Source organism: Melozone crissalis, unplaced genomic scaffold (assembly GCF_028551555.1).
Source record: "Melozone crissalis strain CALT ecotype California unplaced genomic scaffold, PUWL_Pcris_2 ptg000063l_1, whole genome shotgun sequence".
NCBI classification, from domain to species: Eukaryota; Metazoa; Chordata; class Aves; order Passeriformes; family Passerellidae; genus Melozone; species Melozone crissalis.
In genome coordinates this window covers 3,717,424-3,733,916 of record NW_026535841.1, presented here as the reverse complement: position 1 = coordinate 3,733,916, position 16,493 = coordinate 3,717,424, and the positions used below count along the sequence as shown (strand labels likewise).

General features: G+C 46.7%; 1 protein-coding gene across 1 annotated transcript; it reads right to left on the bottom strand.

The window, feature by feature from the left end:
• Window positions 1-2,968: 2,968 nt before the first annotated feature.
• LOC128945252 (glutathione S-transferase theta-1) lies at window positions 2,969-12,443 on the bottom strand. The gene is made up of 6 exons (XM_054288957.1): window positions 12,296-12,443; window positions 12,151-12,207; window positions 8,903-8,990; window positions 7,668-7,818; window positions 4,565-4,741; window positions 2,969-3,591 (listed from the first exon to the last, which is right to left on the bottom strand). Exons 1-6 carry the CDS (start codon window positions 12,405-12,407, stop codon window positions 3,391-3,393), a joined length of 786 nt encoding a protein of 261 aa, XP_054144932.1. The 5' UTR covers window positions 12,408-12,443; the 3' UTR covers window positions 2,969-3,390.
• Window positions 12,444-16,493: the final 4,050 nt, after the last annotated feature.

The window sequence follows — 16,493 nt, the reverse complement described above, 5'->3', positions numbered from 1 at the left end:
ACTATAAGAAGAATAGTCAGAAACAATGTTAGAAATTCAGAGAGGGGCTAAATTTATGTATACAATAGAACAATATAAGTTTAATAATTAACATGAAAGTTATGTAACGATAGAGTATAAAACATGATCATTTCGGATGTATGGTCGGAGTCAGATTTGGGTTGAATATACCCCGATTCCCAGAGCTCTTAATAAAAAGCACCGCATATAATCCCCCGTGATTATGTGGTTTTGAACGCTAACACTCCGAGCCAGCCCCGGGCCCGTCACTCCTCTCCAGCGGCTGCCAGGCCTGTGGGACTCACTCTCATTTGTGACACCAAACGTACCCCCATTTCTCCTCACAGAGAAAAGCAAGGCACAGCTTCCCAAGAATATTTCTGAGATTCACATTCTCTAAGCCTCGGAGAAAGTGTGAAAAGTGTGTATTATATGGCTCTACGCAAATATTTACCATATGTATTTTGATGTGCTGTATTAACATTTTAATAATATTATAAATGTAGTCTTGTAATTAAAAGGTAACTTTTGTAATTAAAATAAGAACTATGTTAGTGGGATTTTTTTAAAGAAAGGAATGAGGCACTCACACCAGATAGCAGCCCCAGGACACCTAAATCTTTCAGAGAAAAAGAATTTATTGCCCTCTTATCAGAAGAAACGAACTTCCTCCCTCCTTGAAGGCGCTGTTAAGATTAGAAGGAAGAAGTTGATGATGACCAAAGAGAATCCTGTGTTTGAATGGAATTTATGCATCATGTATGAGGTGTATGAATATGCAACAGGCTGTTGTTTTTAAGGGTTAATCCTTTGTTAACGTGGGTCCTTTTTCAGGCTCGTGCTGCCCAGAAAAGGTACCCGGACGTCCATAACTCTTTGTCTTTATTCTCTCATATCGTCCTAATTCAATTTGTCCAAATTATTATTACTCTAATTATATTACTACTTTTATAACCATTTTATAACTATTAAACTTCTAAAATTTTAAAAATAAGTGATTGGCATTTTTCATAGAAAGGAAAAACAATTCTTATCTCATTTGCTGAGCCTGTGTTTGTGCAAAAGTAGAATGCAATATGGAGATTGTTTACCCACAGTGATGGAGTTTTGTTTCCTTTGCCTATCAGGGCCAGCTCTGTGTGTGTGTGTGTCAGGACTGTTGGCTGACAGTCACAAGATTCTGTGCAGTGGAGTGCTTGACAGATTCAATTTAGATATAACGTAATGTAGTGTAATATAGAATAGAATAATCTAGTATAATAAAGTAATAAATTAGCCTTCTGATAAGATGGAGTCAGATGCCTCCTTTCTCCCTGAGCGTCAGGGTTGCCTCACTTTACTATAACCAAAACCACCACATCTCACTAATGGATGGGTAGAATGAGTTTGTGACAACCCTTACTGAGAGAGAAAAACATTTCAGGTCACTACAAGACACCTCTGTGCAGGGAGGGCTGAGAATGGTAATTTCTCTTAACAACCAACAAATTGAAATTAAAAAGCAAGCAGAGAGCTTTACTGCTTTATCTAACATGTATTAATTACAAGGACTTTGAGCAACCAGGACTTTGAACTCTCAAGCTGGTAAGTGACCTCGGCACGCTGGCTCACAGGGTCAGTCTAATCTGCAGATCACAGGTGTCCAAACTAGAGATCAGAAACTGAGCTACTGTCCAGTGAGGTTCCATGAGCTCCTTTACAACAAAGGGTTATGAACCAGCTATACTAAAAGGTCATCATTTAAGGCACAAAACTGTTGGGAAAATTTGCCTTGTGTAATGTGACATCCTGGTTTTCTACAATTCTAGACAACGCTAATGAAAACTGATGAAATTGCTAATTTTTTTTTTTTTTTCCTCAGGGAATTGCTTGGCCTTCACTGCTGCTAATGAAGACAATACTGGCACAAAGAGTTATGTGCAAAAAACAGCCAGGAAGAAGGCTGGGCAAAGATTTCTAGGACAGAATTGTATCTAGAACTGAAACCTTGGTGAAAAACACCGTGAGAAAACAACAGGTTTTTTAGAACTTGCCAGCAAAAGATGTCACTAGCCAAGACATGGTAGCACTAGAGGGAAAAAAACCAAACAGTTATTTGATTAGTGAAGGAAGCAATTCCTGAATTTCATTACTCATTTTGTTTTAGTCTTTATAGAAAGAATTTTTTGGCAAGGATTTTAGGGTAAGGGCAACAACTACTTATGAATGGAAATATACACATATATATTCCAGCAATTTCTGCATCCTTTACAATTTGTTATTTTCAACTGAAGAAACTGGAAATGGTTGGATTTGCTCAGTTTTATCTCATAAATTGTGCTGCAATACAAAAGGATTTTGTGTTTGAGCAGAAACTAACAGCCAAGAAAGAGCCCAAAAGCTCCAAAACAACTCTTTGCCCTTTTATTGTGATGCATGTGTTGCTCAATGCCACAAAATCTCTCTTATTACTTCAGCTGCACTGGATGACTTACTTGATGAAGTTCCATCCAAAACAGTCTCAGAAGAGCATGTCTGCATTTATTCCCTCTCTGCATTTCCTAGGAGAAATGTGCTGTTACAGTATAACCACAGAAAAAAACCCCAATTTGTGTACTGTTATATTCTCTTTCATGAAAACACTGTGAATGCATTCTTTCAGGGTACTCCCTATATAACTTTAACATGGGTTTTTAGGTAATCCAAGGCTGTGGCCACCAGCAGCAGGAATCTCCAAGAACAGCTGCTGCCACACATGTGCTGGTAGACAGAGCACCAACAGAGGCCAGGCTTTCAGACATCCAAAGCAGCAGTTGAACTGAAGAATTATAAAGATTCACCATTGTAGAAATACAAAGAAATTTCTCAAAGGAACTTCAAGGGAAAAAGAAGTGTGGAACATACCTGGACAGCCAAGCAAGATGCAAGATGCCTCAACAATAAGAAACCTTTAAAGTTTTTTTTTTTTTCAGTTTGTGAAGTAGTTTTGTGCTGTACTTGTCTGTACAGACATGCTGGGAAGATGAGGATCAGGCACACTTTGCAGTACAAATGTTAAAACAATGATCCTCATCCTATTCACTTCTTTAACATTCCCAGTTTGTAGGCTGGCTGGAATTGTCAGGAAATACCATTCTTGTCTCTACCATCTCTGAGAAGACTGACACTGAAATAAAATTCAGAGGCACGTTAAGTGACCTGTAGGGCCTCAGCCTTCTTTATAAATTTAATGGTTTAGGTCTTAAACATTCCCCAGCTTCCCCCCCCCCCATAGATACAAGAAAGACCTGGCCCACTCTGCAATTTCTGTGTTAGAATTACAGTGCTCTTTCCAGTTACATGGAGAACTGGACGTCAGAGAAGTTAAAAAAGAAAAAAAAAAAGGCAGGAAAAATGCTAAGATAGGTTACTTCATTTCAACATCTTCATCAACACAGGTGCCAGTTGCTCTCTCAGCTGTGGATCAATTTGAATATTGCTCAGTTCTTTGATATTGAGGATCATCTCGTGGGCTTGGAAAAAAAGCTCTTTGCCCACAGCATCCTCCACCCGCCTGCGCCACTCCCTCAGCCTGGGTCTGTCTTCAAAGATGTCACAACCAACTCCAACAGGCTGCAGAGAGGGGAGAGAGCAACAGTGAGGCTTGGGGCAGTCACCTCTGAGCTCAGACAGCAGGCACTGGAAGGATACTTGCAGGTAAAGGGGGAAAAGGAACAGCTCATGGAGGAGCAGTAGGAAAAAGGGAAATCTCTGGTACCTGTCTGGGGGACACAAAAGCTAAGCTGGATTTTAAAGGGCATTTACAACTCAGGGTGCTGAAATAGCTGATTAGGACAGCATAGATGAGCACATTCTGTGAGTGATTTTCAGCCATGACACTGAAGATGTTGGCTGGCAGTTCCAGGGACCACTGCCCAGTTTGCAGTACAGAGTGCTGGGTTATACAGCAACCCCCAGCACAAAATGTGTTTAACTGAACCAGTGTCCTAACTAACATCATCTACCCTCCTTCTGCTTTCTGCCTGTGCCACTCTCTGGAACACACTGCAGAGAACAGAACTGCTGGATTTCAGTCCCTTGGAGAAAGAAATCACTGCTGAGCTGCAGGACCCAGGTCCTGGTGGCCTGGCAAGGAAATATCAGTTTGTAACAAATTTAATTTGATTGCCTCTGAGATTAATTATTTCATCTTCCAGACATGGCATGGCCAAGTATTATATTCTTGAATGATAGAAATATTCCTATATGGTTGTCTCATTTCATCAGACCTGTCTGCTATTCCTTCTCATTTATATATATTACCTCCTTCTCTGGAGGTTCAAAAGAAAGTCATGATAAAAAAATGAAGAAAAGATTATTGCTACAGATGAGAAACAAAAGACATCTGTTGCAGCCAGCTCTTTTTCTTGATTTTCATTGCTGTTCTGAACCCACTCCCACATTCTCCCCATTGTCTTAGGCCAGTTCTGCCAAAATATGCCCTGACTTCTCCTGTTGTGAAGAGTTCCCACATGCTGCCCCCTCCCTGCTCAGCAGCATCTGTTTTCCTTGTGCTGAGCCTCCTCACCACGCTCCAGGCACTCACTTGCATCAGTTCCACAATGGCCACAAGATCTGCCAGGGAGATCTCACTGCCAATGATAAAAGCCTTGTCCTGCAGAAACCTCTCCTCAAATTGCTTCAGGGAAGTGGAGAGCCCCTCCATAACCTCCTGGAGCTTCTCCGAGGGCAGAGGCTGCCCTGTGAAGAGGGGAATCAGCACCTGAGGAGAGAAGGGACATAATAGCACACATGACCATCTTCTCTGGTAGTAGTAATTGAAGTTACACCCCAGGATCATCAGTGCCTTGCAATAAAGCCACAGAAGGGGATAGCAGAGCTCCACAGAGCTCCTGGACAGAGAGAACACCAGCAGTCCTAAGTGTGACCTGCCACAGCAGTGACCTCAGCTAACCAGCGGCAACATGAGGAACAAAATCAAGGACCCTCACCTCATTCTGTGCCTGGCAGCTGTGCCCTCCCATTCCAACCTGCTGGGCTACAAAAGAAAAATGGGCAACAGCTCCAGGGAAGACAAATCTCTGCCACAGTCACCCCTGTTAGATGCTCTGTGTCACCAGCAGCTGCCCAGCAGCCACATAACCTGCTGTGGAGCTGGGTGCTGCAGGCACTGCCTGTCCTGCAGGGTGATGGAGAGGAGGGAATGGTGGTGTCTGTGGCAGGAGCACTGGAAGGACTAGAATGCATCAACACTGGCTGGAGAGACAGGAATGGCTCCTCTGTGCGACAGCAGCCAACAGGGCTGGAAGTGGTCAACACCATTTTTACACAAACCTTTCAGTGACTTAAAACATCACTCTTTAAACCACTAGAAATTTTGGTGGAGCAATCACAGAAGTGCAGTCCTTGTGTCTGCATAGACCTGCTGGCACAGGGGTTGGTTGCCTTTTTACAATATTTTTCACCACTGACAGAGGTGTATGCACCACTGGAGCCCCCAGTGTTTCTCAGCTGTGCTGCCTTCACCTTCCTCAGCTACAGAAGTACAGTTTGTTTAACTGAGAATCAAAATTATAAACACAAATTTCAATCAGTGCAATCGAACTGAATTCCTACTCACTGCTAGTGTATTCAACAATTCAAGTTGGGATTGCTTAATCCAAGCCAGGATTTTGGCCAAATACATGTGGAATCCATTTCATCAGAAAATTTGTTGCCCAGCTTTCTTCCTAAGTGATTCCAATAATGCATGTTGGGATCTTTGGGTAAAATTGCTTGAAACAGCTCTTCTTCCTTCTCCTTATCTCAGGGCTATCTTCTCCCATTTCTAGCTAATATGCTTCTCTGACAAGGTGGCTTTGTATGTCTCCATATTTACAGTTATTCTGAGGACCTTTTCTGCATCTGGGCTATCTAATCACCATCAGCAGCAATTAGTTGGATTTCTTTCCCTTGGAGCACTGCAGGGACAGCCTGCAGAGGCTGGAAGAAACTGCTTCTTGTATGAATCTGCCTGATATTTGAATTGCTTCTCTGTACTCTCTAGCCAAAAAATCAAATACCAATAAATTCAAGAAGATAAATGAGTCCTGATGTGCTTTGTTAGGCACAAACAAGAGCAAATTTATAAGGGAGTTGTGAAGTTACCAATTTACTAGCAATCCTGATTTCATGTGAAATTCCATGCCAGCTGTCCTTGCAGAACTATACTTGCACCTAGCTCTCTCTAGGGATAGCTGCATTAATTCTGCTGAGTTGGCTGGAAATAGGTGTGCAGCAAAATCATCTGATATTAAATGATTTTCTGACTCAGGCTGAACCAGGTAATTTTGCCTAAATGTAAATTGGTTTGACTGCACTGAATGAAGAAAATCTGCCTCTCAGTGTATCTCTGCTCTCTGTCCCTGAGCCTATTTCAGAGAAGCACATAAGTGTGCTGGAAGCAGGAGACTCCTCCTGGATTTCCACCCTCAGGAGGCTGCAGTAACTTGCATGAAGAATGCTTTCTGCTTCCAGCAACAAAACACATGTTCACCAAAGCCAAACTCTGCCTGTGTGCACACTCTGCACAGCTGTGCAGGGAGGGGGAGGCCCTTGGAAGCAACACTAACTCTGTAACATATTCACTCACAAATCCAGGCAATGAAAGTCTGCTGGGTTTGAGACCTTCTGTACAAGCCCTTCTTTCAGAGAAAAACCAAAATGGCCAAATCTGCTTTTGCCAGATCCTGATGTTGATCAGTTTGGAACTGCTCCTTTCTGCTGCATTGCACTAAATAGTTATTTAGTTAATTGCACTGGGTGTTTGGTAATTTGCACTGTTCACATGATTTATATCCTATCACCACATGGTCTTGCCCTTTACCCCTGTCAGTGCTGGTTCTCTCTCCCTGGTTTACCCCTCCCCTTGCCCCTCCTCACTTGTATCTCCCTGGCTGTTGCCCCTTTCCTCTGCCCCCCTTCCCCTCTGCTCAAAATCCCCCCAGGAGAAGGCAATGCCCTCTTTTCCATCTGGGAGGTCACCTGGATGATGTGATGTCTCCTATCAAGGAAATAAATTTACAGAATCACAGAATGATGAGGCTGGAAGAGACCTCTAAGATCACCAAGTCCAACCTAAGCCCTAACACCTCAACTATAGCACCAAGTGCCATGTCCAGTCTTTTTTTAAACACATCCAGAGATGGTGACTCTACCACCTCCCTGGGAAGAGCATTCCAGTACTTTATTATTCTTTTGGTGAAAAATTTCTTCCTAATATCCAACCTATACCTTCCCTGACGTAGCTTGAGAGTGTGTCCTCTGGTTCTGTCAGAGACCAACCCCATCTGTCTGCAGCCTCCCTTCAGGAAGGTGTACAGAGCAATGAGGTCACCTCTGAGCCTCCTGTTCTCCAGGCTAAACAGCCCCAGCTCCTTCAAATGTTCCTCACAGGGCTTGTGTTCCCCACATGGAGAAGAGCACTTCTTGTCTTTTGCCTTTGTCCATGTGAGATTGTGTGGGCTGGGGTCCATAGCTGGGTGGATTGGACCTCAACAGCCCAGACACAAATTTTTACACTTTCCACCTAGGAATGGCCCAGGTTTGTTGTTTCATCACAACAGTCTCTGAATTGGGGCTGTTAAGGTGCTCAGTACTCCCACAAACCAACACCACTTCACTCACATTTTCACATTCAGTCTCCTCACCTTGATCCACATGGTCTTAGGAGCATTGGCCCTGATGTTGGTGTGGTGCCAGGACAGGTACTCATCCACACGGGCCCTCTGCTGGATGTCTGAGGGGTACCAGTGGTCGGGAGTGTTGTACTTGCGGCTCAGGTACAGCAGGATGGCAGTGCTGCTCACACAGCAGGGGACAGGGAAAGGTCAGGCAGTTACAGGGCACAATGCTCTTGCCTAAGCTCCCTCTCCTGCTCCTCCTTGTTGCTTCCACTAAAAAACATTCAGATCAGGATTTCCAGCAGAGTCTAGGGACCATATAAAGGCATCTAATTCATGTTGACATCAGAGACCCTTTATCACCTCATCTTCCATGAAAACTTTAACCTGCTGGAAAATCACAGCGCTGCTGGACAATACTGGGGGTAAACACACTGGGGCAAACAAACAATAAACCTCCATGGTCATCTATCAGTGATGGTGACTCCACTTGCTCCTTGCCTGTTCTGACCCATCTCTCTGACACCTGTGCATTAAAAGAAACTCTCTGATGGGTAATTTCTGTCTTTTCATCAGGTCTGTCTCCAGCATGCAGCTTCCACTGAAGTCAGTGGAAGTCTCAGCAAGGAAACCCTACAGAATCTTTTTTTGTGTTTGTCCAGATGTTTATACTTTCACTAACTGGCAGAAGTCAGATGGAAAAATATCTTAGTCATCTGCAACAATACTTAGGCTATTACTACCAAAAATAAGCCACAGAAAATGTGCTGACAAAATGGAAGAAAATGCAGACATCCCTGCCATGCTGATACTGCTATAGTTCAATTGTTTCAGTATTATGACATCATTACCAGTGTCCATATTAATCTTTTAATATAAAGTCTAAGTTTTATCTGTGTAGATGTTCTCTCAGCCTTCATGACTAATTCAGATAAACAGAATTCTTTCCTAGAGTAAAAGGGATTTCTTTTCCCAGGGTGAAAGGGATTTTTGTAAGCTTTAAACATCTCCCAGAAATGTTTATAATCCCATTTTGAGGTAAGTACATTTAGGGTGAGATGAGGAAGCTAAGTCAGCTGAGTTGTTTACATTCTGAAAGACAATTCAAACGGAAAATGGAAAGAGATCAAATGAGGTTATACTATTAAAAATAACCAGCACGTTCATATATTCTGTGATCCTTAATTATTCCATGGGAATGACATCTTCTGAATGCAGCACAGACTGTGGTACCCAAGGAAGTCTAAGGACTGAGCTCTTACCATTCTGCAAGGGTGAAGTCTCCGTCCTTCAGTGCTGGTACTTTCTTCAAGAGGCTGACTTTGCCTGCACCTTCACTGTTTGATGGCCCTAAGAACAGGAACAGACAAACCTGAGGTCAGAAGTGTATCTGCCAGTGCATGGTAAATGAAATACCTGCAGCCAGCTCCATGATCAGTGAACTGTGTGAGGTTTTCCCAATAGGGTCATGGCTCACAAAGGAAAGGTAATGAATTGGCAGAGTCAGTGTAAGAGCTGCCTGCAGAGGCAGCAGGCTCAGGCTGGCCACGTGGCATGGAGCAGTGGATATTTTTATTTTTCTAATAGCACTTCTCTTGCTTGATCCAGGTATACCAGGATATTTGCAGAACTTACTGAGAGAGTGGACATTGGCTGGGGCAGGGAAGCTCAAGCACTCAACCCTGCACTACTCTGTGTCACTCCTGGCTCTGCACATCAACCTACTGCTAACAGGAAAACACAGGAGGAGGACACCATTCCATAAGAATTGAAACTCCACAGTCCCATGGAGGAATTAACAGCTGACTATCTAATCAGGTTTTCAGTTTGCCACTGCTGGCACCAGACTTGCCAGCCTGCAGTTAAATGCCAGGGAGTTGCACAACAGCCCAGGAACACCTGAGTAAGAAAAGCTGTGAGGAATTTGTTTGCTTTGCTTGTTTGAGGTTCTCCTGACAGGACATGACAATTAAAGTGCAAATCTTGATCAAATCAGCATGACCAGCAGGAGGTCCTGTACAAAACTCCCTTTGTCCAAAAAAAGACAAGAAAAAGGATCATTAACTTATACTGACCTCCAGCTCTAAGAACTATTTGTGCCCATTGAGGAAGCAGTGGCAGTGTCTACATTACTGGGCAAATGTGCAGTAGGAAATAAAACCAGCCTCTGGACAAATAAGTTTATTTGCAGCTGGTTTGGGAAGGGCTGGGAGAAGGCAGGTTGCTGCATTACTGCTTTCCCTTATATTGATTTCACATAATGAGTTAAATCAAGCAGAGCATACATTACCACTTGTTCTCCTTCCCAGCTGACTAGCCTCTACTTTATTTCTTCTTGGAGAAGTGTTTTTTTTTTTTTAATTCCAGTGTAAGTAGATTCATCAGAGACTAAGGTTTACATTCTTCTGCTATTTGAAGAGATTCAAACCCACATTTTCCCTTTCATTAGGAAAAGTCTCTGGCTGCCTGCTGTGAATATGGGTATATATGGTATATATGTGAATAGCTGGGTAAGAGGTTCCATCTGCACAGCAGAGACAGGCAACACTGTCAAGAGAGGTAGGAAACCCTAGGAAGGGCTTCTTAAAAATAACAGCCTGACAGAAACCTCAAGTTAAGCCTAATAACTGAGAAAATTGAGTATAAAAATAAAAAATGTCCCAAAGTGGGCAAAGTACAGGATGTCTCACCCCCATGATTTGTATCACAGAAACAGTAAGGCAAACATTTGTAAATCTACGGTCATGCAAGGAGTTGCTCAGGGAAGGTGCTTTGTTTAGTGCTTTTAGAATGGCCCCAAAGGCCAGTGGTTACCACACACCCAGCTCTGGTGAGCTCTCTAGTGTTCACCTGGTCTTTGGAAAAGTGCAGTAGACAGCTGCAGTCAGTAATGCTCACAGCTAATGAGCAGTCCCTCGTCAGACCCAGCTGTTTGGCTGTCCTGCTGTCTGTGTTTATTATCCAGGGCAGCAGGGAACTAAGAAACAAGGACATGAGAAGTAAGCAGTGGGTGAGGGCAGCCTGAATCGGATTTCAGAGGGCTTTCATCATACAGCAATTCCAGCAGGGATACTGAGCATATTTGTTCCCTTACAAACCACGTACCATGTCATTACAGCAGGCTGGACAGTAGCTCAGTGCCTGTGACACAGCCTGGGGATGGAATCAGCTGCTTTGGTTTGTAGATAGACATAACAGACCTGTGCTGAGACTCTGACTGAGCTGTGAACTGGTAAATGCCTTGGTGTGAACACTAACTCCAGGCTGCTTCATTGGGACCTACTGCTTATTGTATGAAAATAGAGACCAATATTTGTATTTGCAGTTTAGCAGAACTTAAGCTTGTGCCTCTCTTCCAGCCAGCAGAGCCAGCCTTTTTGGTCAGTGGTATTGGGTGCTCCATCTTTATCATTCCTGTGATGTGGGCTTGACTTACAGCTCTGTTTAACATCAGTTGTATCTGGAGTAATCAGTTCTTGATGACTCCCAAGGATGGATGCAGGTATAGCTATATAGATATAGATAGATATAGATACACAGTGTGTATTGTTGGGCTTTGAGGTGTAATTTTAACAAGCAGAGTATCCACAGTCAAAAAGCAGAGCAGGCTGCCCACATAAGGAAATCTTAAGCCTAAGCCATAGTGCAGAGAAAGGAGGTTTATTGGTGGGTGAAAAGAGCAATAGAGAAGATTTTATGGAAATAGAAGGGGGGAAGTCCCACTCTATTTGCCAATCACATACCTGCCTAATCATCTAATCCTCAGCCAAGGGTTTCGAAGTAACATGCTGTGCCTTAGGCACAAAAGTAACAATTTACAGGAAAACTCAACATTTAACTGGGCAACAGTCGCACAGCTGGAGGAGCCTGAACAGTGTTGCCGCAACCCACAGCACTCCCAGAGCACTCCTCGGCTGTCAGCGTGACTAATTTGCTAGAAATGGCTAGAGGAACATTCCTTGGAGAGCCACAAAAATAGATGCAGCAGAGCTGCGGGACTGCTCAGGGAACTGGAGCCGCACGGCCAAACCACGGCGACCAACGCCCCTGGGCAGCGCCGGGGTTCGGCATCCCCCGGCTGGCCCGGGGAGCTTCTCCTTCCCTCGCAGCGCGCTGAGGGACGAGCCCAGCTCCTGGGCCGTGAGGGCAAAGCCCCGGCAAACTCCCAAGGCCCGGGGCCGCAGCGGTTCCGCGGGCTCCGTGAGGGCAAAACCCTGTGAGGGCAAACCCCCAAGGCCCGGGGCCGCAGCGGTTCCGCGGGCTCCGTGAGGGCAAAACCCTGTGAGGGCAAACCCCCAAGGCCCGGGGCCGCAGCGGTTCCGCGGGCTCCGTGAGGGCAAAGCCCTGTGAGGGCGAAGCCCCGCAGCGGCGGCGGGCTCAGCGCGGCTCCCGCCGGGATCGCGTTACAGCGCCGGGAGCTTGCGGGGTCCGGCCGCTCCCTCCCCGCCCGCTCGGTCTGTGGGGACCCTCCCGGCCTGCGGGGACCCTCCCGTCTCTGCCCTGGCCTCACCTCCGCGGGGCTGCTCCGCGCTGCTCGCCGCCGCCGGCTTCTTCCCCAGCACCGAGTCTGCCAAGAGCCAAGAGAGCGGCTGAGCCCGCGCCCCGCCGGGCCGCGCCCGCCCCGTGCCCGCCGCCTCGGGCAGCGCCCGTCCCACCTTTGAACAGCTCCACGTGCTTGAACTCGAAGGGGATGTTGTTGCTCCGGGCGAAGATGTAGATGGAGCGGCAGGGCTGCGAGAGCAGGTCCAGGTACAGCTCCAGCCCCATCCCGACCCGGCCCGCCCTGCGGGAGCTGCCGCGGCTCTGCCGCCGAGCGCCCGGAGCCGCCCCGCAAGGGCCGGCGGGGGCCGAGCCGCGCCGGGCGGGAGGTGCCCTCAGGCCCTCCCCCGTTCCCTCCCTCGCTGTCCCGGGCCGGGCCGGGGGGGGTGCACAGGGCGCGGGGTCTGTGCCGGGGGGACCGCGGGACGAGCACTGGAGAGTGCCGAGGAGCCCGGGACAGCCCAGCCGGGGCACGGAGGCACGGCCCGAGCTGGGACAGGGGTGACAGAGCTCCCCTTCCCACAGCGTCGGGCGGCCCTGGCCCGCTGTGGCTGGCAGCGTGTTCATTCATTTTCCTTCGGGAAGGTAACGGAAGTAGTGACACAAGTAGCGGTCAGTTACCAGCCTCAAAGGTAACAGAGAAGGGGCTGTCGCTCCCCTGCACAGCTTTGGCTGGCATCGCAGGGTCTCTGGAGTTACTCACCCACAGCATCCCACTACGACTTTCACAAGGTAAATGCTGCGTTTTGTAACACAGTTCTGCAGGGCTGTGCCACGCTGCCGACAGGGCCCCTGCACAGCGTCCTCTGAGGCAGCGTTAATCATGCACCGCCAGATCTCAGCAGGGCTTTCTGTTCAGAACATAATACTTTGGTCATGCAGTCTCTGCTGCAAGGTGACATCTGAACGGCAGTGAAGTGTGGAGGACTTCTCTGTGGACATTACCTCTGCACACTCACTCAAAGTGACTTTCCCCTCCCTGGTATTTGTCACTTGCACTGATCCCACAGCGTTTCCCAGCTGTGTGATTCGGGAAGGTGACATGCTGGCTGTGTACAGGGACTCTGGGAGCTGTGAGATAGAGCAGCTGAACCACTCAGGGCAAAGTCACCCCCAGTCAAACCCACCTCAGCTGTGCTGACACCTCGCTATCAGTGTTGTGCCAGAGAGCTTGTATGGCACACACAGATCTTTGGGAACCTCAGGGAGAGGGAACTGGAGGATCAGTTGCTATTTTTCTTGTGAAAAGGCTTGGATACTTGAGTTGTGAGCTTGTGGACTAGACAAATTACAAACTGGAACATTTCCAGGGGTTTAGAACTTTTAGATTTAGAAGAGAACTGTAAGAATTTTTCAGTTTCTCAGCCAGAGCAGGGAGAGGTGCTGTGCACCCCCTTCACTTCCCCTGCAGCACAGCTCAGCCTCTTGAGCACCTGCACCCAGCACTGATACGCTGCAGATCACAGCTCATGGAGTCTTGACTTCAAACTCCTTCAGTGCAAAGGAATCTGAAATGTTAAGGGAGTGGGGAAAAGGAGCATGAAAGTGGCTCTGCACAGGTAAATAGTCAGAGGAGTCTTTGAGCTTCAAAGTGCTCCCATGCCCACACTCTGAGAGATCATTGAGAAGAGTGTTGATCTCAGCAGTGTGCAGCACCATGAGCAGTGTGGGCTCACTGTGCTCCTTTATTCATGGTTCACTTGATCCATTAGTCCTATCTGAACTTCAAAGATCTTTTCATGTGCCTCCTGCTCCTTCCTTAAGTTTTTCTCCAATTTGCTGACTGCACTGCACAGCCCACATAACCAAAGAGGTATTTTTATCTGCTTGTGTTATAGGGCATTTGATTGATTATTCTTGACTCCAGGCTAGTGCTTCTAGCACTGTATTTTCATTTGACTCCATCACCTCAAAGACCATTTTTCATGCCCTTATTTTCTCTGTCAGCATTTTGGAAACAGGAACAAGAGAGAAAAAAAAACTGCATTAAGTTTTGCAGTTTATTTCCTAATTATTTAGAAGAAGTCTCACGATGTCTTTCTGTTTTTTCAACATTTCTCCTATTTTGTGTGTTACAGCTTCATTTTATTCCAGAAATCACAGGATCTCACTTATTTCCAAACAGCCCTGGCAAGAGTTGAGGAAGTTGAATGGACCACGTTCGATTAAGCTGACAGTGGAGGTGTAATCCCTCTGCCTTTCCAGGGTGAAAGGGGAGTGTTCTCTCAACAGACCTTGCACCAAAGCAAGCAAAACTCTTGCACAACCTGTTGGGTTTTGGGAGGCAGCTCCCAGGGCTTTCCATCTAGAAACTGGAACCAGGGAAGATCCAATGGCACAAAGCAACAAAATACAGAGGTAGAGGGGTAGCAGAAGGCAAAGTACAAGGATGAGCAGCCTTATCTCCATGATTTAGAGCAAAGAACAAGGCAGATTTATCTGTTTCATAACTCTGTGGCCATCCAAGGAGTTACTCTAGGGAGGTGCTTTGTCCTGTGGGAATGGAAGGGCTCAAAATGCCACTGGTTACTGCACACAGAAAGTATGGGAAAAACAATTTAAAATCTCTTTTTGTCATCATGACCAACTTGGAGTGAGGCAAGTGTACTTATCCTTTGTGAAACAGCAGGGCAGGAGCACCAGAGAGCCAGCTCTGAACATAGCCCCAGCTTGGTTCTGAAGGCAGCCTTCTTGCAGGAGTGCACAATTTAAAGAACTTGTGCCTCATTCCAACAGGCAGAAAATTGGCTCAAGACTCTTAGGTGGAGTTTTGTGCTACAAGTATAGTAAATAAAAAAAGTTTAAAAAAGACACTTTATTTGCCTTGGCTTGTGCAATGGTTTGCTTTGGTCTGGAGATTCTGCAGGGACATGTGTGGCTCAAAAGGCTCTGCTCTTAAGTCCATTTTGAGATCTGTCAGGATTAGCACCCCACAAAACAGACTCTTGGTTTTGATTGTTTCTCTGCTCTGCCTGTACTTGAACAGAAAGTGTGAGAAATATTTATGATGCTGGAAGAAGTTTGCTCTCTGCAAGAAAGGGAAAAGCTGAAAGTCAGGGGAGCTGCAAAGATGCCAGCAGCAGAGTGCAGTGAGGCTGGGCAGCCTTGGCAAGGCAGCAGAGGCTCCTCTTTGATTTCAGGGTGCAGAGCAGCCCAGCTGGGAGCGTGGTGAGGCTGCAGGGAGGAAGGAAGGAAGTGGCCCAACGTAAACACCTCCTGGGCTCAGCAGGGCAGGCTGTCAGGCACTGCTGCTCAGGCACCAGCCATGCCAGCACTCCTAGGGCCAGCACAGAGCTGCTGTCACTGCCTTTGCTCACTCTCAACAAATGTACCAACAAAACATCAGGTAAGAATTCAAATATCCCTGCACGGAAAGGGAGAGAGTTTGAGGGCAAATGTGCCTTTTCATCACTGATATTGAGGATTTCCTGCAGGCTGGAAGGATGGAAAGGCACCAGGCTGCTCCTGCAGCTCAGCCTGCAGGCATGTGCAATGCAGACTCTGGTTTGTGGCCCTTTGAACTAAAGGGCAGGTTTACTCAGAAAACAAACAGAAAAGCCAGCTGGCTCACTCCCCAAAAACAGGAGATCCAACTGAAAAAATGTGTGAGACTTTGAGCAGCTACATGCACCATTTCTGGGCACTGCAATAACTTGACTTGCATTCAGACATCTCACACCCAGCTTAGTGTGCAGCCTGCCCCATGGATGGTGTAACCAGCAGCAGAGACAAACAGACCTCCAGGTACAAACACAGCTTAGCATGGAGGGGAGAAAAACAATTCTGCAAACTGGAACCCTCCTCATGGAGGCCTGCACCTGGAAATGGGAGCTCACAGGGACAGGAAAGCAGGAATGGCACAAAGGGACACAGGCTGTGGCTATGGAGGGTGCTGCACAGGTGCCACTTCCTTCCAAATCCTGATTACAAATCCAAACAGAGCTACAACACCTGGCACATGCAGCCCTTGGCTTTCTGGAGGATCTGAGGAGACTGAAGAGCATTAACCATGTGTGGGACATTCCCAGCTCATGTACTGAGCTCTCTGCCCACACAGGGCTGGCCAGCACAACTCCCTGGGCTAGCCCAGCCACAGCAGCACTCCGTGCCAGCAGCCTGGCCAGAATGGTTTCTGCTGTGCTGAAAAGCCACGCTGGGAGGCGGACAGAGCCTGATGTGGTTTGCAGAGAGAACCGTGTGGTTTGCAGCAGCTTGACCAAGAAAAGCAGCTTTTTTCCACTGTGCAGGGTGTTCTTTGTATAGTGCAGCTTGAGTCTCTGGGTGAAGAACTTTATTGACCCTGTCCTTGCCAGA

Bases quoted from the DNA above. Each gene is read 5' to 3' on its own strand.
- LOC128945252 (XM_054288957.1), bottom strand. From the start codon at position 12,407: ATGGGGCTGGAGCTGTACCTGGACCTGCTCTCGCAGCCCTGCCGCTCC. The intron at 7,819-8,902 runs GTAAGAGCTCAG...CTGTGTGAGCAG, and splicing joins GACTTCACCCTTGCAGAATG to CACTGCCATCCTGCTGTACC. The intron at 3,592-4,564 runs GTGAGTGCCTGG...CCCTCTCTGCAG, and splicing joins CCATTGTGGAACTGATGCAA to CCTGTTGGAGTTGGTTGTGA.